This window comes from Rhinatrema bivittatum, chromosome 5 (genome assembly GCF_901001135.1).
Source record: "Rhinatrema bivittatum chromosome 5, aRhiBiv1.1, whole genome shotgun sequence".
In the NCBI taxonomy this organism is placed as follows: domain Eukaryota; kingdom Metazoa; phylum Chordata; class Amphibia; order Gymnophiona; family Rhinatrematidae; genus Rhinatrema; species Rhinatrema bivittatum.
The window spans coordinates 94501817-94523222 of record NC_042619.1 but is presented as its reverse complement, the minus strand read 5'-3'; the positions used below and the strand labels follow the sequence as shown (position 1 = coordinate 94523222).

The 21406-nt window shown below is 45.9% G+C and overlaps 1 protein-coding gene across 2 annotated transcripts in view; it reads left to right on the top strand.

The window, feature by feature from the left end:
• Positions 1 to 21406, top strand: part of FLT1 (fms related tyrosine kinase 1) — a 379855-nt gene that overhangs the window by 281614 nt on the left and 76835 nt on the right. For both annotated transcript variants that reach the window (XM_029602609.1, XM_029602608.1), the window contains one exon: positions 5782 to 5917. In XM_029602609.1, coding sequence (XP_029458469.1) covers positions 5782 to 5917 — 136 coding nt within the window. The remainder of the gene's footprint in view (positions 1 to 5781; positions 5918 to 21406) is intronic.

Sequence of the window (21406 nt, the reverse complement as noted above, 5' to 3'; positions counted from 1 at the left end):
GCGGTTTGGCATTTTTAGTTTGAGTTCCAGGAAGCTGGCGAGTTTTTATTATCCCACTCTGTTGGGCCCACAGCCTGAAACCAGGGAAGGCAGCCCTGGAGTTTTAGATTTTGTTTTGGAACATGGAGAAGCAAAGTGAGTGCTGAAGTTTTGTTCAGTTCTGGGCACCCAGCCTGATTCTAGGGAAGAGGCATTTTTACGTGTCCATTACTCCATTATCTGGAAGGAGGTGTCTGCAGAGTGGAGGAAAGGAGTTGAAAGGAATGTTGAGAAGAGCTGTTTTGTGGTGTTCCCAAGAGTTTTCTTTTTGGGATCCTGCTCCTGCCTGAGGAGGTCTGTTACCCATGCCTTGGGAAGTCAGAAAGGTGCTGTGACGCCTTTCGCCCAGTTAAAGAAGGGACAGCTTTGACCCGGCAGAGCACTAACAGAAAAGCAGAGGGAATTATTTTTGCAGAGTTTTGCTCCAGTTGTTTTGATAGGAATTCTTTATGCTCATCCACAGATCTCAACGGATTACAAAGTTACGTACACCAATTCCTGCCCACAGAGCAGGGGGAGAGATTATGGGATTTTGAATACACTCTTTGGACGTTCTACCACCAGAAGTCCAGGCTTTTATTATTTGAGAAAGAGATTGGAGACCCGAGCCCTACTAGGAGTCCACTCTCTATCATCCAGGAGTGTTGGGTCTTTTCCAAGCGCTTGCTATCAAAAGGCACAATAACTCAGTTACTAAAACTGAGAAAGAGACATTTTTGGACTGTTTATTTTTATGAGAAGATTATCTGGAGAATTTCTATTGTGAATTGGACTTGTAAGTATTCTTGGTTGTAGTACATTTTTTGTTGAACTCCCCCACCAGAGTGTCCAGTGTTTTAGTTCAGTGTCAATGGTGCCTTCAGACAAGAACATCCCAAGGGTGAGTACGTGGATCCAAAGAGTTTAAAGGAAGTGAGAAACTGTGTGTGGGTCCCCACTCTCATCTGTTGGGTTTGTGGCATATTGTGGACTCTTGGTCGAAGTGGAGATGACTCCTCCCACGGGGAAGGGCCCCATGGGGAACCACAACGATTGGCTAGACTCTTAGTAAGCAGACACTGAGGAAAGAAAGCTGTATTATACTGCTGTTGATGATTTGAAATCATGCCCAAGGAATGGACAGTGCTGCAGTCCAATGATATCACAATAGCTCAGACAGACTCTATAGTTGATGGTCTCACCCAGATGTAGCAAAGGTCCGGTAGTGTTCCGCAGCGCGGGATAGGCCGTGAACCTGAAGGGTGGAATGAGGAGAGCTGGAGCATAGTGATACTCATAGAGTAGCAGTGCTGATAACTTCCTTCGGTAGTTGAATGAAGAGAGGGACCCGAAGTCCAAGGTGCAGGATACCCTGAGCATAATAGGCCCTCGAGGGGCGAGTACCTAGGAGCACCGAGGACTCCTGAAAGAAAGCAGACAGGACCCCCGAGGAGTGGGTGTCCTTAAGGTTAGGCAGATTAACCCCAGAGGGCTAGTGGAAGCGATAGGGCCCCCGATGAGCGGGTACCCAGAACTTCTGTAGGAGCGAGATACCCCGGAGGGAGGTGAGGAATCTAAGCGAGCAGCTTAGAAGCGGTCAGAGTAGCAAAACTGAAGTCCTTGCTAACTCATTGAATTGGAGTGGAGCGGAGGTTTAAATTCACGGAGGTACTGACGTCATGCAGTGGGGCCGCCCCCGAGGTTCCCGCCATGACGTATTCATAAACATAGGCAGCGTGCGCGCACGTGCCCTAGGAGGCCTCAGGAAGAAGCATGGCAGACGGGGACGCCCATGCTGGCTCGGAGATGCTGAGGGTTTCAGCAAACAGCAGAGGAGGCAGCCATCTTCCAAGAGAGGAGGAGAAAGGTAAAAGAGAGGTGAGGCAGAATGGTCGCAGCCGTCTGCGATCGATGGACGCAACACCGTGAGCCTAGGACCGTGCAGCGTTATCTGCCTCCCTGCCGGAATGAACCCCTGATGCAGATACCGAAACACTGATGCAGTGTCAGGCGGGCTACTTGTTAACTAGAAGGTATACTTTTGCTTCAAGATAAGTGACTTTTACATGCACAAAAAAATGATGAAAACAAATGTACAAAAGTGTGTGATTAGAACATAAGACGTAGTCCCTTTGAGGCATTGTGTGCACTCAGAAACAAGAGTGATTGTCAGCATCTCGATATGTGAAGCTCATACTTATAAAGTCTTTGGCAGTTGGAGCTGTGATGTTGCTTCTATGGTGAATTTACACTACTATTGGAACGAACCCCGGCACCTCGGTGGCCTTCTGAGAACTGAGAGGAAACAGAGAGGTGGGAGAAGACGTGGTCCTGGAGACCACAGTGTGCCACTGATTTCTGGGAAGTCCCCAAAGAGGGGATTACGTATACAAAAAATGTTAGCAAGGTCTTGGTAACAAACATTAGCTGGGGCCCAGAATTCCAAATGCTTTCCATTTTGGGCCGGTTAGCATGGGATTTCCTTTCCCCAAACTCTGGTGAAAAGTGTCCCCCATTCCCAGAGTACATCAAGTCCCCCTACCATCACCATCTCCAGCAATTCCCCTATCTCTGCAACTCCCTTCCTTTTTGTATAAAACACAATGCACCTGACTAATATAAGTGTTTCTGAATTTTGAGTCCATTGGAAAACCCTTTCATGAATCAGAGCCATAGAATTCAGTGTGATTTTTGAAGTATGTTCATTTGCTGATGATTTTTTATACGCAAGATGGGACCAAGTTTAATCCTTTTGTTAATTATATGTTGTGGGGATTTGTAATTGTAATACATTTTTATACTGTTAGGTAATTAAACTACTTTTCATTTCTTAAAAGTTCATAGACTCCGTCATATGGCAATATTTAGGAGAGAATACATATGGATGCAATTTGAAGGATTCCTCTCTGTCATTTCTGAGAGGAAGAGTCAGCTGTGCTATGTAGGAGCATGGCAACATGAGTTGTATTTTCAGCAGTGATTATATGGAGTTACATCTTTGATATATTAGCCAACAATGGAAAATCCAAGCTTCTGAAAGTTTAAAGTTGTGTATAAGAACCCTGAGTGGAATGCAATCTGATTACTAGAAAATGTGATGTAGTTCAGGAATGTAAATACTCAGCATGTACAAGTATACAGTCCAGTGAGGGATCCCATGCATAGTTTTGCATTTCTTTTTTTTATAATTCTTTATTTTTCAAATTTTTGAAAATATACCCAAGACATCAAACTTGTACAGAAAAGAAGTTGTTGTCATTACAAGTAATATAATTCAAGAAAAATAGAAACAAGAATTGAATACATAATGACCAACAACAAAATTATAAGAATTTTGGAGGGGACGGAGGAAAGTAATAAAGAGCATCGTATAAGCAAATTCTGTGTTACAAATCAGGTTGCTACACACTAGTACACAACCTTTATTCTATATGGCAGAAGCAGTAGTAGGATTCTCCGGGGATAATGACCGTATAAAGGCTCTGAGCTGGTCTGGTTCTAGATATACATATTGTACATTCCTATATCTTATACAACATTTTGCTGGATATTTTAACACAAAGCTCGCTCCAAGTTGTAATACCTCTGATCTCATTTGTAAGAATTCTTTACGTCTCACCTGAGTTACTTTCATAACATCCAGGTAAATCCAAATAGGACGACCAAAAAAGGATACCTGCCTATTTCTTAGAAATAATTTTAAAACATAATTTCTTTCAGACAGGAAAGCAAATGAAATAAGGAGAGGCTTCCTTATTTTGATCTCAGAGTCCAATGAAGTTTCCAAAAAGTTTGTTAAGTCCAGATTTTCCATTAGAGGCCCAGCTACGGCTTGCTCTGTAGTTTCCCTTTGCTGTAGGTAGTAAGCCTTGACAATAACAGGAGTTGCTGCTTCTGGAATCTTTAATATACGGTTCATATAGATCTTGAACATATCTAGAGGGGATGTTAAATGTTGAACAGGAAAGTTAAGAACTCTCAAATTGTGAGCTCTTAAGGAATTCTCTATTCTCTCTAATCTTTTATTAGCAATTTTCTCAGAAGTTATCAACTTCTGTTGAATTTTCTCTATGGAATCCACTCTCTTTTCCATACCGTCCATTTTTTCATTAAATGATCTTATCAATTTATTATTAGTTATCGTTTGCTCTCTTGTATCCAAGGTTATTTGGGAGAGAGATTTAATAGATGTTTCTATAGATTTCAAAGCAGCCCATATCCCTTGCAGTGTAATATTTGTTGATGTAGATATCCCAAAACCAGCAGTCATTGCCCTTAAACGGTTTTCTCCCTCCTCCATATTACCTTGCTCGCTCCTGGCAGATCCTTGCAGTAAGGAGATTTGTTCTCCCAGATGTTGACCTTCCATCGGGTGGGGATCGGCCGCCTCTGTAGTTTTTCCCAGGCTACCCTCTCCTCTCTCGCTCTGATGTTCTCACCGCCTCGAGTTGCCTTATTCGCTCCACCCAGATTCACCGCCTGGGGAGGCTCTGTTACGACCGGACTGCTTGGTTCTGCGCCTTTGTTAGTTGAAGGTGCAAGCTGCTTCGGCTCGCCGGGACTCAACGAGATGTCGAGGGTCAAGGGTGAGTCCGCTCGCTCCAGCGTCTCCGTTCCAGCGACCAATCTCACCGGCGTTGAGGCTGTGGATCCGGCGAAAAATCCGTCGATTCGAGGCTGTGAGGGCTCTAAGGGGGGTAAGCTGTCGTCCACCCCCCTCAGTCTCCCTTTTCTTTTCGTATGCGGCATGTTTTAGGCAATTTAAGAAGAAGAAACAGCCAGCCTTCCCTCAGCGTTTCTCGCCGACCTAGTGTGCAGCGGCCATCTTGCTCCGCCCATAGTTTTGCATTTCTGAGAGTGTGATTGTTCTTTAAAAAAAAAAGAAAAGAAAAAAAGATTTCTGGGCCAGCCCAGAGGTTGTGCTCTGCACCGCCATCTTGGAAGACCTGGGTTTGATTCAGTAGCCAAGTTCCTGGTCCCTGCACTAGTCAAGGGTAGGAATTCTGCAGAGGGAGGGAATCTGACCCTTTGAGCAAAGGTGACGCCTAATCTTTCAGACTTAGGGTCTAGAGGAATTCATGGTTTGTGACAAACCCCCCCCCCCCCCCCCCGCCAAGAACTATCAGGCTGGCTGAGTTGGGAAAGGAAATATAAAAATCAGGAGGGGGGGGGGGGGGAGGATGAATCCCCTAATAGCCCTAAAGGTGCCAGTACCAACTGAGATGAAAGCCCAAAAGAGCATGAAGAAACTTCTGGAAAAAAAAAGTAAAAAGTTTTCCAGTGAATGTATTGGTTGTGAAAGGTGCCAGATTGTAGAGGTGCTGTAAACTGAAGTCTTCAATTTATCCACCAAACACGTACAACTCAGATAGTGGCAGTCCAAGATCCCCTACCCTGCCCTGTCAATGTGACACAGCCCTGCTCTAGAGGGATCACTTCTAAGGGTGACAGGATAAGACTTTTCTTCCATTCTCTGTCTATGGGGAAAATGCTTAGTAAATGACCTCCTCAGCTGGATAAGTAGTGATATTCAAATTGGTCTGGCTAAGGTATCCTGCTAACTTTAGACCTACTATTGAGCAGTTATCTTACCCAATTAACTTTAAATTTATACAAGTATATTCAGTGACACTGCCGCTCCACTGATTATCCCAGCTAAGTTAGCCAGCTTAGTCTTATTCAGCTAATTTAACTTTGCCAGCAATGTCTGAATATTGACCTCTGAGTTATCTAATTCAACAGAAATTGTTCTATTTATTGCAGCCCAGCTCAGCTGAAATAAAAACGGATTATTTGTCAATCATCATGGATCCAGAAGAAGTCCCATTGGATGAACAATGTGAACGGCTTCCTTATGATGCCAGCAAATGGGAGTTCCCAAGGGAAAGACTTCAGCTAGGTAATGTGGATAGGTTTCATGGTAACCATATTACATTAAAGCCTGGTGAATAGTATCAGTCCTGTAATATTTGATCCACAGATATCTGAACTACTGTAAAGCTGCAGTTCCAGAATGTAAAGCAGATTACAGGACAGAACTAGAGGACCTGTCTTTCAAAAGGATTTGGGTGCATAAAATGCCATTTCGTGTTCCTAATGGGCTTTTGAAAATTTCCCCTGGAGCTCGTAGGCGTAAAAATACACATGAAAGCAATTCTGTGTGTGGACTTTTATGAGTACTTGACAGAGGAATTCCAGGGGGTGGAGTTGGGGCAGGGATACCATTTATAAGTATACTTTGATTTTCAAAAGTATTTGCCAGGAGTGGCCAACCTGTGACTTGGGAGCCACATATGTCTCTTTTATGTGCAATTGCATTTTTTTGTGTTTTGTTACAGGAGGGGAGGGACTAATCCAGGGAGCACACACATCAGAAAGGAGCTGAGAAGAACTGTTCTACTCCCTGCTCCAATCCCTCCTCTTCTGTCCTCACAGTGTTGCTAATTGCAGCAGAAATAGGAGGGAGGGGCTGAAGCAAGGAGCTGAGAGTTTTCACTGTTCATCCTTGCTCTGTCTCTCCCATTGTATTTGCAACCAGCAACACTGGAGGACATTAAAGGAAGAAGCAAGACAGGAGAACAGCCAGTCAGCTCTCTACTCCAGCCCTCCCCATCCTGTCCAGCTCCCTACCCTACCTGCTGCCTGGAGGAACCTTCTCTGTTGTATAGTCCAAAAGGAAGAAGCTGGAGTGAACTCTGCTCCAGGCCCAACAGATCACTGTGTTCCCAGGACTGACTTGAGATTCAGCTAACACCAGAGGGTAGGAGCCCCAGTCAGGCCAGAATGATTTCAGCAAGACAACGTGGGTGAATGTTGAAAGGGGATGAATGCTTGGGGGTGGGGGGGGGGGGCAGTCCACAAGGGGTGAATGTTTCTGGAGAAGTGATGCAAAAGGTGAGGAATGTTGGGAGAGTTCAGGAGAGGTTTAAATGCTCTGAGAAAGTTGAGGAAGGGCTGAATGTCATCTTCCTCCCAATCTCCCTAAAGTCAACAATGCAGTTTGGCCCCCTTATTCCTCTCCAAGGTCCCTTCTGCCATGTGTTCTACAGAAAATGTGAGGGGACCATGACTAAGGTGGAGGGAACAGAGGGAGGGAAAGAGGACCAGGATAGGGGGTTGCATGAAGGCTATGTACGAGGGGGTTTTGAGTGTGACATAGTTTAGGAGGAGTAGGCAAGAAAGCCAGGGGTGGGGGAATAAGAGGTTCAAAAGAACTGGGGGAATAGCAGTAGAGAGGTGCAAGAATGCCAGAATGAGAGGGTGTGTGTTAAAGAAAGCCAGAGGTGGGGAGTGGGGATGATAGAGCCAGAAATAATGTCAGGGTGAGGGTGAGGCAGAAGTGGTGATGAGGGGGTGTGTGAGAGAGAGCCAAAGGTGGCAAAGAGAGAGGACTGTGACAGAGCCAGAGTTGGCAAAGGGATTGGGGGTGAAAATGAATGCTAGAAAGTCTTAGGTAGGAGGAGGTGGGGAGACAGAGGGATGGGGCTATGGGAAAAAAGAAGGTATCAGGGTTGATTACTGGTACTGGCAGAGTGATGATAAAGGGCTAAGGGTTAGGTAGGGGGTGCCAAGCCCCTATCATAGTTCTTGTGGGGTTATGCTAAGAATGCAGAGAGAGGGACAGGTTGGGGAGATTGCGGGTGAGAGAAAGAGAGAGACAAACATGGGCAGAGCATGGGAGAGAGAGAAAAAGGAGATGCTGGTCAGTAGAGATGTGAATCGGAACCGGAATAGGTTCGGTTCCGGTTCCGATTCAAATCGTGCATTTTTTTTCGTCTGGCCCGATCATTTGTTTTTTTTTATCGGCTGCACCCAATCCGATAAACAAAAAACCCACCCCGACCCTTTAAAACCGCTCCCTAAGCCTCCACCACCCTCCCGACCCCCCCAAAAATGTTTTAAAATTACCTGGTGGTCCAGTGGGCCCCCAGGTAACCCATTTTAAAAATGGCTTTAAAATGGGTTAAAAATGGGTTAAAATCTTTAAAAATGGCGCGGGCCATCCAGTGCTCCTACCATGTGAGAGGGGCCAGCCAATGGCACGGTTACCCTGTCACATGGTAAGGGCAAAGGGCCATCGGTGCCATTTTTATTAGTGGCAGCCGACGGCCCGAGAGCGGGAGATCACTCCCGGGGCCCACTGGACCACCAGGTAATTTTAAAACTTTTTTGGGGGGGGGGGTCGGGAGGGTGGTGGAGGCTAAGGGAGTGGTTTTAAAGGGTCGGGTGGATTTTTAGGTTGTGTCCTAACTCCCGTTAGTGTGCACTAACCCGATTAACGATTTTTTCACGATAAATCGGTAGAATTTCTATTTATCGCACTCTTTAACGATTAATGATGATTTAAAAAATATCGGATGATATTTTAAATCGTCAAAAAACGATTCACATCCCTACAGTGGTCAGAGACTAGTGTGGGAGGACTGAGTGAGACTTGTGGGGACAAGGTAAGAGGACAAAGAGACTGATAGAGAGAGAGACAGACTGCTGGGGACAGGGTGGGGGAACTGACAGAGAGGGACAGTCTTGTGGCAGGATTGAAATTGACTGGTGGGGATAGCATGGGATTGAGAGAGAGAAGTTTGGTACAGGGTTGGAGTTTTGAGAAAGAGAGAAAGATATTGGTAGGTATGAAGAGGAAGATACTGGTAAATACAAGGGGAAGGGAAATTGTCATTGGGAACTCCCCCGCTCCCCCCCCCCCCCCCCCCCCCCATACAGGGAAGTTGCTGAACATAACATTGCCCCAGGCAAGGATTGCTTCTGGCACCCCCCTTCCCCTTCCTCTTCCCCTTTTAAACTGTCTTATATACAGACTCAAAAGGGTAGTGAGGTATTCCTCTGGCTTGGTACTCTGAGCAGTTACCCTGCTTGCTACCCCTTGCAATGACCCTGGTCCTCAACAAGAATCCATCTGTTTCTGAAAAATGTGAAGCTCTTTGTTACTGCATATTCTGCTTCCCTGGCTCTTAGTGCATGAAAGGTTGGCCACCTCTTGTATATGTGTAAATCTACTCGCACACATTTACATCTGCTAATGAGCAGGCGTCAGTGTGTGTACGTCGTATGCAGTGCTAGGTTTCATGTGTACATGTTAATTTTCAAAGCCTACTCATGCATATAAACCCTCTGAAAATCCAGGCTAAAGCCTGCTTGTACTTCGTACACGCAAACGTTTGCCCTATGCAGACCACTTAAAATTACCCTCAGAATAATTATCTAGTGCCTCAGGATAACTACTAGCAAAAATAATTCAGCTATCAAGTAAAACTAGAAAAATGATTAAGATCACCCCCTTGAAATGATGATAGTATTTACATTTTGAAACGTTCTCCTATTTAGCTATTCCCAGCCATATGAATATGTTCATATACCATGGGCTCAATTCACTTGAAATGTTTGGCCTTTGGAGGGCATAAAGCAACAAATACTCACTATAAAAAGAGATGATAATGAAATGTTTAAAGTAGTAGTTACTGTATATTTACCATGGCCTGAGAAAAATATAATTCCAAAAAAAATAAAGAATGAAGAATTTAAATATATGGCCAATAACTAAACCAGTCTTAGAAAATTTTAAATCTGTTAGAACGAGTGGTATCAGAACTTGGTATGTGCTGTAAAATGAATCTGCCATCTTGTACATGCAATGGGTTTTAGACAGAATCATAAATCAGCATTTACTATCAAATCATCCAACAACAAATTATGTGAAAAAAGTCACCGGTACTTATCTGCCCACTTTAGATATTGATCACCCATCACCTCAGTGTTTCGGCAATGTAATTGCCTGTATCAGGGGATAACTATAAGAAATAAAAACACAAAGTTAGCAAAGAAATTCATAAAAAATTCAAATCACCATTTAAAAAACCTCACATAACCACTCAACATACCACTTTTCAAATGCACACTGCATTACTCAAGCATTTCAACATGGTGATTATTGAGGGAGGGTTTTAAAGACCTTTATTTAGAGTAGATGATTTGACAATAAATGCCAGAGACCTGCCCTAAAGTTAGCCAGACAAACATATCTGACTAACTTGTAGACGGCTTGTTGCGTCAGAGGTGGAGCCTTGGGCTGAGATGGGGTTGATGCAACCCGTAGGTGAGGAGCTATGGGTCCCCACAGTCAGCAGGTGGAGTGGGCTGAAGGTAGAGGCCACTGGAGCTTCACCTATACCAACCCTCGTTCCCCACGGGTTGAGCCTTTGGGTGCCAGGGCCGGCAGGACTTAGGTGGGCCTCGAGGTTGGTTACAAGAGAAGTTGGTTCAGCCCAGAGACAGCAGATGATAGGTGGCGTACACCTACCCTGTACTGGGTACGGTACTGGAACTCGGACGCCAATGGAATGGAGATTAGCTGGAAGTGCTCGAGCAAAGGTAGGCCGAAGTCTAATAAGTCCACGTCCAGGGAGTAGGCTAGGAGAGGCGTCAATGACAAGCTTGGATCAGGGCAACGGAAAAACGGAGGTCGTGGCAAGCAATGCTGAGTTCTCATCACGGAGAAGTCAATAGCGTAGTCAATCAAGGCAATGGTCTGATCATGAAGAATTCAATAGCATAGTCAGGCGTAGCAGAGGTCTGGGTCTAGAGAAAGGCAGTAGCGTAGTCAGGCATAGCGGAGGTCTGGTTCTGGAGATAGGCTGAAACGTAGTCAAACAAAGCAGAGTCGATATCCATAGAGTCAGTCCAAAACATAGACAGGGTAGGAACGAGGATGACAGGAACCGGGAACAATGAAAATCTGGAACAAGCGTAGAGAGGATTCTCTAGTAGCAACGAGTACTCAAATAGCGAGAAGACCTGTTGCAAAGGCATTGCTGGAGAGCGGAGCCTGAGCTTAAATACACTGGAGGGTTTGACGTCATCATCTATGGCTGTGGCCAGGTTCCTGCCGCGGGCCCTTCATAAGGATCACCAGCTGTGGCCAATCCTGGATTCCCGTCAGTTTGGCTGGATCCATGGAGAACGCTTGCCGGGAAATGATATAACCAAGGAAAAGCAGATTGGATTTCTTGAACAAGCATTTGTCCAATTTTGCAAATAGATTGTTCTCACGAAGGCACTGAAGGATGGTTCGGACGTCAGCGCAATGAATTTCAAGGTCTTTGGAAAAGTCCTTGAGGTAAGTCATGACTTTGGTATACAGTAGGGATGTGAATCGTTTTAGGACGATTAAAATTATCGTCCGATAATTTTAATATCGTCTTAAACCGTTATGGAACACAATACAATAGAGATTCTAACGATTTATCGTTATAAATCGTTAGAATCGTGAGCCGGCACATTAAAACCCCCTAAAACCCACCCCCGACCCTTTAAATTAAATCCCCCACCCTCCCGAACCCCCCCCCAAATGACTTAAATAACCTGCGGGTCCAGCGGCGGTCCGGAACGGCAGCGGTCCGGAACGGGCTCCTGCTACTGAATCTTGTTGTCTTCGGCCGGCGCCATTTTCCAAAATGGCGCCGAAAAATGGCGGCGGCCATAGACGAACACGATTGGACGGCAGGAGGTCCTTCCGGACCCCCGCTGGACTTTTGGCAAGTCTTGTGGGGGTCAGGAGGCCCCCCCCAAGCTGGCCAAAAGTTCCTGGAGGTCCAGCGGGGGTCAGGGAGCGATTTCCCGCCGCAAATCGTTTTCGTACGGAAAATGGCGCCGGCAGGAGATCGACTGCAGGAGGTCATTCAGCGAGGGTTCCGGCGCCTCGCTGAATGACCTCCTGCAGTCGATCTCCTGCCGGCGCCATTTTCCGTACGAAAACGATTCGCGGCGGGAAATCGCTCCCTGACCCCCGCTGGACCTCCAGGAACTTTTGGCCAGCTTGGGGGGGGCCTCCTGACCCCCACAAGACTTGCCAAAAGTCCAGCGGGGGGTCCGGAAGGACCTCCTGCCGTCCAATCGTGTTCGTCTATGGCCGCCGCCATTTTTCGGCGCCATTTTGGAAAATGGCGCCGGCCGAAGACAACAAGATTCAGTAGCAGGAGCCCGTTCCGGACCGCTGCCGTTCCGGACCGCTGCTGGACCCGCAGGTTATTTAAGTCATTTGGGGGGGGTTCGGGAGGGTGGGGGATTTAATTTAAAGGGTCGGGGTGGGTTTTAGGGGGTTTTAATGTGCCGGTTTTGCGATTTTACGTTTTTTTTCGATTTTTTACGATTTTTCACGATTTTTCACGATATTTTACCCCCCCAAACGGCAACAATACGATTCCCTCCCCCTCCCAGCCGAAATCGATCGTTAAGACGATCGAGGACACGATTCACATCTCTAGTATACAGTAGATCTCTGAAGATTTCGTTCATCATTCGTTGGAATACTGCGGGCGCGTTACAGAGGCCAGAGGCCAAAGAGCTTCACCAGGTATTTGTAGTGCCCATCCCGGGTGTTAAAGGCAGTTTTCCAAATGTCATCAGGCAATGGTCTGATCACGAAAAATTCAATAGCATTGTCAGGCGTAGCAGAGGTCTGGGTCTGGAGATAGGCAGTAGCATAGTCAGGCGTAGTGGAGGTCTGGTTCTGGAGGTGATGGGTGATCGATATCTAAAGTGGGCAGATAAGTACTGGTGACTTTTTTCATTTGTTGTTGGATGATTTGATAGTAAATGCTGATTTATGATTCTATCTAAAACCCATTGCATGTACAAGACGGCAGATTCATTTTACAGCACATACCAAGTTCTGATACCACTAGTTCTTACCAGGTTATACGCTGGAGGCAATCAAATAATTCGGAAATTAATGGCAAGGGATATTTATCCTTACGAGTGATGGCGTTTAGGTCATGGTAGTCTATGCACGGCCTAAGTGACCCATCTTTTTAGGTCACAAAAAAGAATCCCGCCCCAGTGGCAGAAGTAGACAGGTGGATGAATCCCTTTGCGAGTTTTTCTTGGATATATTCCATCATAGCCTTCATCTCAGGAAGAGACAGAGGGTAAGTGCATCCTCGAGGAGGCGTGGTTCCTAGAAGGAGATTGATTGGACAGTCAAACCTTCTAAGAGGCGGAAGAAGGTCGTCTTTTGCTTGGAGAACACATTCTCATAGGCTGCATAGGGAGCAGGTATGCCAGAGGACGTAGTAGCCAGAGGAACCACGGGTGGCGGGATGACTTTCTGGAGATAGGGCTGGTGGCAGGCGGGACCCCATTCCACCAGTTGCAATGAACCCCAGTTGAATTGGGGGAGTGCTTCTGTAGCTAAGGGAGTCCAAGCACTATGGGATGGATGGATTTCTCCAACACTAGCAATTCAAGTTCCTCGGTATGTAAGGCGCCAGTGCGTAACTGGACAAGTTCTGTAGTCAAGGAAATTCTCCATAGAGAAGTTTCAAGCGAGCGGGTCTTTATGCCCAAAAGCTGAACAAGGTCCTTGAGAATGAAATTACTTCCTGCTCCGGAATCTACCAGAGCAAGAACCGGAAAGGACCGGGAATCCCAGATCAGGGTAATTGATACAGATAACTGAGGGGCCGGAGAGGTTGCACCCAAGTTCAGGACCCCTACTGAACTCGGGCCAGGGAGTTTCCTGGATGGATAGGGCAAGTCTGTAGATGATGGCCAGGAGCTCCACAATATAGACACAGACCAGTTTGTCTCCACCAGAGGCGGTCTTCCGGTGTCAGCCGCCCACGACCCAACTTCAAAGGGCTCTTCCATCTTGACCACCTTAGCATCACTGCTGAGAGCAGGGTCGGTAATAGGTGGTGAACGGGAGCAAACCCATTACCCGGCCGAATTTCCTTGACTACAGAACTTGAACAGTTACGCACTGGCACCTTACATACTGAAGAACTTGAATTGCTAGTGTTGAAGAAATCCATCCATCCCATAGGGTTATTAGTGAGGGCATCAAGCCGGGTGCGTAAATGATCCATGGATGAAGCCAATGCCTCAAGGAACTGCTGCTGTTCTTGTACCTTAGACGCCAGGCCTGGGATGGCCTGGAGGGCACGCGGCTCCACCAGGTCCATAGCCTTTGCAACCTGTTGTGTTGGAGGTGGACCCTTGGGCTGAGGTGGGGTTGACGCAACCCGTAGGTGAGGACATATGGGTTCCCACCATCAGCAGGTGGAGTGGACTGAAGGTAGAGGCCACTGGAGCTTCACCTATAACAACCCTCGTTCCCTGCGGGTTGAGCCTTTGGGTGCTGGGGCCGGCAGGACTTAGGTGGATTAGGCTAGGAGAGGCATCAATGACAGGCTTGGATCAGGGCCGGCGGCAAAACGTAGGTCATGGCAAGCAATGCTGAGTTCTGATCATGGAGAAGTCAATAGCATAGTCAATCAAGGCAATGGTCTGATCACAAAGAAGTCAATAGCATAGTCAGGTGTAGCAGAGGTCTGGGTCTGGAGATAAGCAGCGGCGTAGTCAGGTGTAGCAAAGGTCTGGGTCTGGAGATAGGCAGTAGCATAGTCAGGCGTAGCAGAGGTCTGGGTCTGGAGATAAGCAATAGCATAAGCGCAGCGGAGGTCTGGGTCTGGAGATAGGTAGTAGCGTAGTCAGGCGTAGCGGAGGTCTGGATCTGGAGATAGGCTGAAGTATAGTCAAACAAAGCAGAGTCGATATCCATAGAGTCAGTCCAAAACACAGACAGGGTAGGAACGAGGAAGACAGGAACTGGGAACAACAAAAATCTGGAATAGGCGTAGAGAGGATTCTCTAGTAGCAACGAGTACTTGAATAGCGAGGAGACCTGTTGCAAAGGCAACGCTAGAGAGCGGAGCTTAAGCTTAAATACACTGGAGGGTTTGACGTCATCATCCGGGGCCGCGGCCAGGTTCTTGCTGTGGATCCTTATAAGGATCAGTGGGCCGCACGCGTGCGCCTAGGGAGGGGCGCGGCATGGATAGTGGCGTCTCTCCATGGGCCACGCACAGGGGCCCGATGAGCAGTGGCATCTTGGGCTGCCACATTGGGGACCATGGCAGAGCTGGAGGCACCGGGGGCGGCCTGAGGTCGGAGCAGGCAGCCCACCACCACTAACGAGGAGGAACCAGGAGCTGGAGTCTGTGTAAGAAGCTGAGAGTGCCGCACCACAGGTCTGTTGCGGACGACATGCATAACACAGCTGGGTAGATTTAGCGGCGCGTCCGTGCTGCTGAATATCCTGGCTAAGTTAGCTGGATAGATTTATCTGGATAGCAGTTGAATGTGGACCTCACAGTTACTTCCTCTCTCTCAGAGATTCTCTGGACTTGTCCCAAGTTTTCTTGAATTCTGATACAACCTTTATCTCCACCACCTCCACAGAGAAACATCCATGCATCCAATTCCCTTTCTGTAAAGAAATATTTCCTTACATTCCTCTTGTCATCTACCCCCCTTTCACCCCCATTCCATGACCCCTCAGTTCCGGAGCTTCCTTGCTGTTGAAAGAGGCCGTCCCAATCTCCCTTTCCCTCCATTCCTCCAGAGAGTATGCACATTTAGTTCTTTAAGTCTGTCCCCATAATGCTTTATGATTGTGAGCCAAGCTGAGGCATTTAGATTTACCAGGTGCCAAGAGAGGGGGACTGATCCTAGAAGATAAAGTATTACTCTAATCCCCCCTACCAAGAGTGGAAAAATGTGGCAGTGCAGGCTCACAAAACCTGAGGGGGGAAACAGAATCCCCAAGCCCCTCAATGCCCCAAGCTCAGGACTCTCCTTGGGGAATTTTCTGGGCATCAAAGCAAACCTCAGACCTCCCAGTAAGACAGTACCAGACAGTTTAAAGTTTTGTAAACAATTTTACTTATGAAGCATAAAAGGGAAAATGAAAAAGACAAAAAAGGTAGAAACTGCAAGAGAGTGCTGGAAAATGCACATGAAATATGCACAGACAATCGGGGCTGATGCTAATGTGGGGAACCTTTGGTTTCCCTAACTAAAAGGACTGTACCAATTGATTGGGGAGGTTCTGTGTAGAAATTAATGAGAGGTCTGGGTTTTCCTCCTCCATGTGTGAATCACAAATGGTGTGTTCTGGCTGTTCACCATCCCAATGCACCATCTATCCTCGTGGATTTTTAGATTAGCTTCTGCTGAAACAGGTTATGGATTTTAGTTTGGATTTTGTTGAAGCAGGAGTTCTCTATCTCCTGTTTCACATTTTTTCCTAACCAACCTTTAAACTTGCTTTGGACTCTTTTAAGCCAATTTTGGGAATTCCCCGCGAGAGCCAGTCCCCCTTGTTGCAGTGGATTGGGGCGTCTCTGTATTCGAGGCTGGATCTGGGGTAAGGAAGTCCTGCTGTGTGCTATCTCTCCTTTAGAGGATGGACGTGACAGTGACCTGACCCAGAGGAAGTATATTTTGATGTAACTGTCTTTTTGCACTCTCTCATCTGCTATGCGCACAAAAATTAGCTGCAAGTACGCTCATATATTCACTGTCACATGCAAATATTCACATATAAAAAAGGGACAGTATGGGGCATTCTGGGGCGAGGCCAACACGTGCGCACGTAAGTTGCAATTTTAAAAGACACGTACGTGCGTAACTTTTCCAGCTTACGCACATATTTTTACACCTGTTAATTATCTGGCATAAGTGATAAGAAATGTGTTTATTGTGTAGTACTGAATGTCTACTCTGAAACAGCTCTTCTGTATATTTACTTGGATGTAGATCTCACCACTTTGCCCCAATAATCTCTTACAGTAAACTTCCTGCACAACCATTCTAACTGGCTGTCTTCTGGAAGAAAATCCTAGTCCCGAAACACCTTAGCCTCATTCCTGCTGAGTCTGCTGTTCCTCACAATCTGCCTCTGCAGAGGTGGCCAGCACCAGCATAGGAAATTCTGGAGAGTCCATACCTTCAGATTGAAGGGTGCATCTCAGAATGAGGCTCTGATAGCTTAGACAAGCTGTAGGGAAAGGTTGGGGGGAAAGCTGATTGGTCTAAATCTGAATTACACATACGCTGTGCTGTAGATATAATAATATCTGTTTGGAAGACATGGTGGGGTCAATTTCAAAAAATTATCCATTTATGTAAATTAGTTGGATAGATATATTATCCTGTCGCTACACTTAGTGATATGCTTCGAATGTAAATAATTCCTCAGGTCTTTCTCCTGTCTGTTAAATTATGTTCTCTATACATGATTATACATTTTGCTTTGTTAGCTCTTACTTTTTACACTCCAGTTCCTAGTTTACTGTAAAGCCTGTTTGCTGCATTTTGTTATATGTAAACCAATGTGATGTTCACAATGACTGTCGGTATATAAAAATATTTAAATTAAATAAATAAATAAATATATCCAGCTAACTTAGACAGGATATTCAGCAGCACATCTATGCTGTTGAAAATCCCTGGAGAAATCGCTACTTAGACAGATAAGTATGTCTAATGTAGCCGAATAAGCTACCCTTCTAAGGCTGAATATTGTTACTTAGCCAGATAACTTATCCAGTTAAGTAGTGCCACTCCGATCTGCCAGCTGCCCATCCATAACTTGTCCGGTTAACTTTCGGCGGCCACTAGATAGTCGGATAAGTCCAGGCATGTCTGTGGACTCAGTATCACAAATTACAGAGAAAAGCGAGATACATGCATACATCAGTCAACTTCATTAAATACTAGGGATATGCATTTGTTTGCAACGAAATAGGAAATAAAGATGATATTTTCTATTTCGTTGCATTTCGGGAGCCTGACGAAACTCCAAACCCACCCAACCCTTCAAATTAAATTAATTACAAACCCCCACCCTCCCGACTCCCCCAAGACTGACCGAAAGTCCCTGGTCGTCCAGCAGGGACCCGGGTGTGATCTCCCCCTCTCGGGCTGTTGGCTGCCAGTAATCAAAATGGTGCCAGTGGCCCTTTGCCCTTACCATGTGACAAGGGCTACCGGTGCCATTGGTCGGCCCCTGTCACATAGTAGGAGCAATGGATGGCCTGCACCCGAGAGAGGGAGATCGCTCCCAGGATCCCCGCTGGACCACCAGGGACTTTTGGTCAGTCTTGGGAGGGGTCGGGAGGGTGGGGGGATTATAGGGATGTGCAAAGCTGATTTTCCCAAAATTTCAGGAAAATTCGTTTTCGGGGTGGCCAAAAAAAAATTGGCCCGAACTACGGGAAAACAAAATTTCCCACGGCGGACTAATATTGAAGGCCAAACCAAAAGGTTTGGCCAAATCACATCTCTATTAAATACCCACCTCCGTGAATAAAATTAGGGTTATTACATGCACATGTTAGAGTTTTTTAATATGTTAGATTTATGTATGTACTTTTAGAATTTATTTGCAAAATCTATATGCATCACTCCATTACAAACTTGTACGCATACTTACACATATGCATATACTTTCATGGTGATCCATCCATTAGCAAGTCTGTAGAATAGTGCTTGATTGTGTAAAAAGAACTGAATGCCAGTGCAAGAGAAAGAAAAAGTAAAGGTGTGAAATCAAGTAAATTGAAACTCTGAATAGGAGAAGAAAAAGAGAATAGGCATATATATAATGTAAGCATTGTGGTAGAACAAAATGTACTTTTAAAGGCAGGGGGCACTCCATGAATTTAGCAAGTAGTTCATTTAAAACAAATCAAAGAAATTCTTTTTCACTCAACGCATAGTTAAGCTCTGGAATTCATTGCCAGAGGATATGGTTACAGCAGTTAGTGTTACTGGATTTAAAAAAAGGTCTGGATTAGTTCTTAGAGGAGAAATCCATAAACTGCTGTTTTGGTATTTAATAAGCAATAGTAGCTTGTGATTTATCTAATGTTTGGGTACTTGCCAGGTACCTGTGACTTGAATTGGCCACTGTTGGAAACAGGATGCTGGGCTTGATGGACCCTTGGTCTGACCCAGCATGGCATGTCTTATGTTCTAGGTTGTTATCCTTAGTGGGAAAATTGGCACTGGCTCTTTAAAAGTAGCTGTTGCATTGTAAACTTTAGCCAATGTTTGAAAATAGTGGAAGCTTGTTAACATTTTTGTAAAGTACCTACAGATGTTAGCCCCAAATTTTCAAAGCAGACTTATCTGCATAAGTTCCCTTTGAAAATTCATGAGTTTAACCCATAAATGCATGAACATATATGCAAGAAGTTATACCTTCTCCTGAGCAGGTGCTAATTTTCTGCATATACGATTATGTGCATACTTTGGAAAATTGAAATTATGCACATAAATTCTTTATCTAGCCCTGGAACACATACCCCGAGTGTGGGGAAAAGTATGAATATGATCAAATTCCACAATCCCCAGGATGATTTATTCATGTAAATCCTTTTGAGAATTACCCCTTAGGAGGCAATTTTCAAACTTGCCACATAATTGCAAAGTCTATGGCACTTTTACCCACGGGCTTTGCACCATTTTCGAAAGGAAAGTATGAGCATACTTTCCCTATGAAATTTGCCGCTGGAAAAAGTTCCTGCAGAAATTTGTACCTGTTTCTTCTGCAGATACTTGTCCCTTTGAAAATGAGCATAAATTTGAAAACAATCTCCACATGTTACATCCCTCCCCGACCTAAATACACTCCTGCAATGCCTACTTGTTTCACACCTCAAAATATGTGTGTTTTTTTGATCCCGGCATATACCTTTAGCTGGGTAAGAGCTGAGAAATGTTCAAACAGCCATTTTCCCAGGGAAGTCTATATTTACCTGGTTAAATGATTTCTGAAAATTGCCTTCCCCTTAAATTAGAACCCTAGTATTTATAAGTGGTTGAAATCCTTAGAGCAGAATTTTTCTGGGCAGGATGGTGTATAATAAGTATACATTTATAGTGTTGATATGGAAGTAGAGATGATAACTTTAAAACAAGCATGTGGGCACCCATATTCACGAGTATGGACGCCCGAGCGAACATACGCTGGATATTTAAATCATGTGCGCATTTACACTTAGCGCACCTATCTGGGTGCTCCTAATTTTAAGCGTTAGTTGAGCAAACATACTTTGAGTATCTTCCATAAGAAGTTGTCAGCTTTAACACATGCAGGTAAGCGGATTTTAAACGTGCTCCTGTGAAGGACATACCCAGTTTTCACAGTTGCTCCACCAATTTGCCCAGTCTATTTCAAGGTCACCCAGACCCCTCTGATTCTTTATCCTGCACTCACCCAAGTTGACCCAGAGCCCTCCCCCTGTCATGTTAGGCTAAACAGCAGTTTCTATAGACTTACACCTCATCAGGAGCAGAAGTAAATATACGCGGCTAACAGGCTGCTACGTGCTGTGGCAGCCAATTTTAAAATACCAAGTTATGTGCGTAACTGTTGGCCACGCCCTAGAATGCCATGCCCCACCCTAACTCCACTCCTCTGTTTTTACTGACAGATGTGTATATACGTGCGTAATATCTGGCTTTTAAAATACATGTTGCTCGCGCGTGGCCCAGTTAGTCGCATTTATGGGCTTTTTAGCGTGAGCGAAGCTTTTAAAATTCACCTCATAAAGTGAATATTATAAGAAATGTTGTGTCATTTTTGTATCCCCCTCATGAAATGATAAATTCGTGCAAGTGTAGTCTGTGAAAAATATATGTATAAGAATTTCATATTATTACGCCCATCGGTCGCAGACGGCTGCGACTGCGTTGCTCACCTCTTGCCTCACTGCACTGACTCCATTGGGTAGACTCGCGGCCTCCGCCAGCTATCGCCAGCCTGCCTGCCCCTGTTCCCGGGTCTTCCTGGATGGTGTGTACGCTGCCGACCGCCATCTTGCCCTCGGAGTTCCTTAGGCATGCGCGCTTCTGGGCCAGTCTTATGGGATGACGCCATTTTCCATGGACTCTTAAGTCGGCTGGCCCTGTCTGCCTACGACTTGGCAACGAGTTCCCTCATTGCTGAATCTGCTTCGCTAACTATGGACTTCCCGTTCCAGCTCCTGCTTCCTCGGGGTGAGACGTCTAGGATACCCACTCCTCGGAGGGCCTTGCGCCTTGGACCACTGCCTGCCCCATTCCCCGGTGCTTCCTCTGGAACCATCGCATCTCTACTGTGAGTACTCCACTTGTGGACCACTACCATATCATCTCTACTAAGGAACCCTCAACGGTGTACCCCACTCTGCGGACCACTGCCATATCATCTCTACGGAGGAATTCTCTTTGGTGTACCCTGCTCTGCGGACCATTGCCGTATCATCTCTACGGAGGAACCCTCTTCTGTGTATCCCGCTCTGTGGACCATTGCCGTATCATCTCTACTGAGGAACCCTCTTTGGTGTACCCTGCTCTGCGGACCACTGCCGTATCATCTCTACAGAGGAATCCTCTTCAGTGTACCCCGCTCTACAGACCATTGCCGTATCATCTCTACGGAGGAACCCTCTTCGGTGTACCTCGCTCTGCGGACCACTGCCGTATCATCTCTACTGAGGAACACTCTTCGGTGTACCCCACTCTGCAGACCATTGCCGTATCA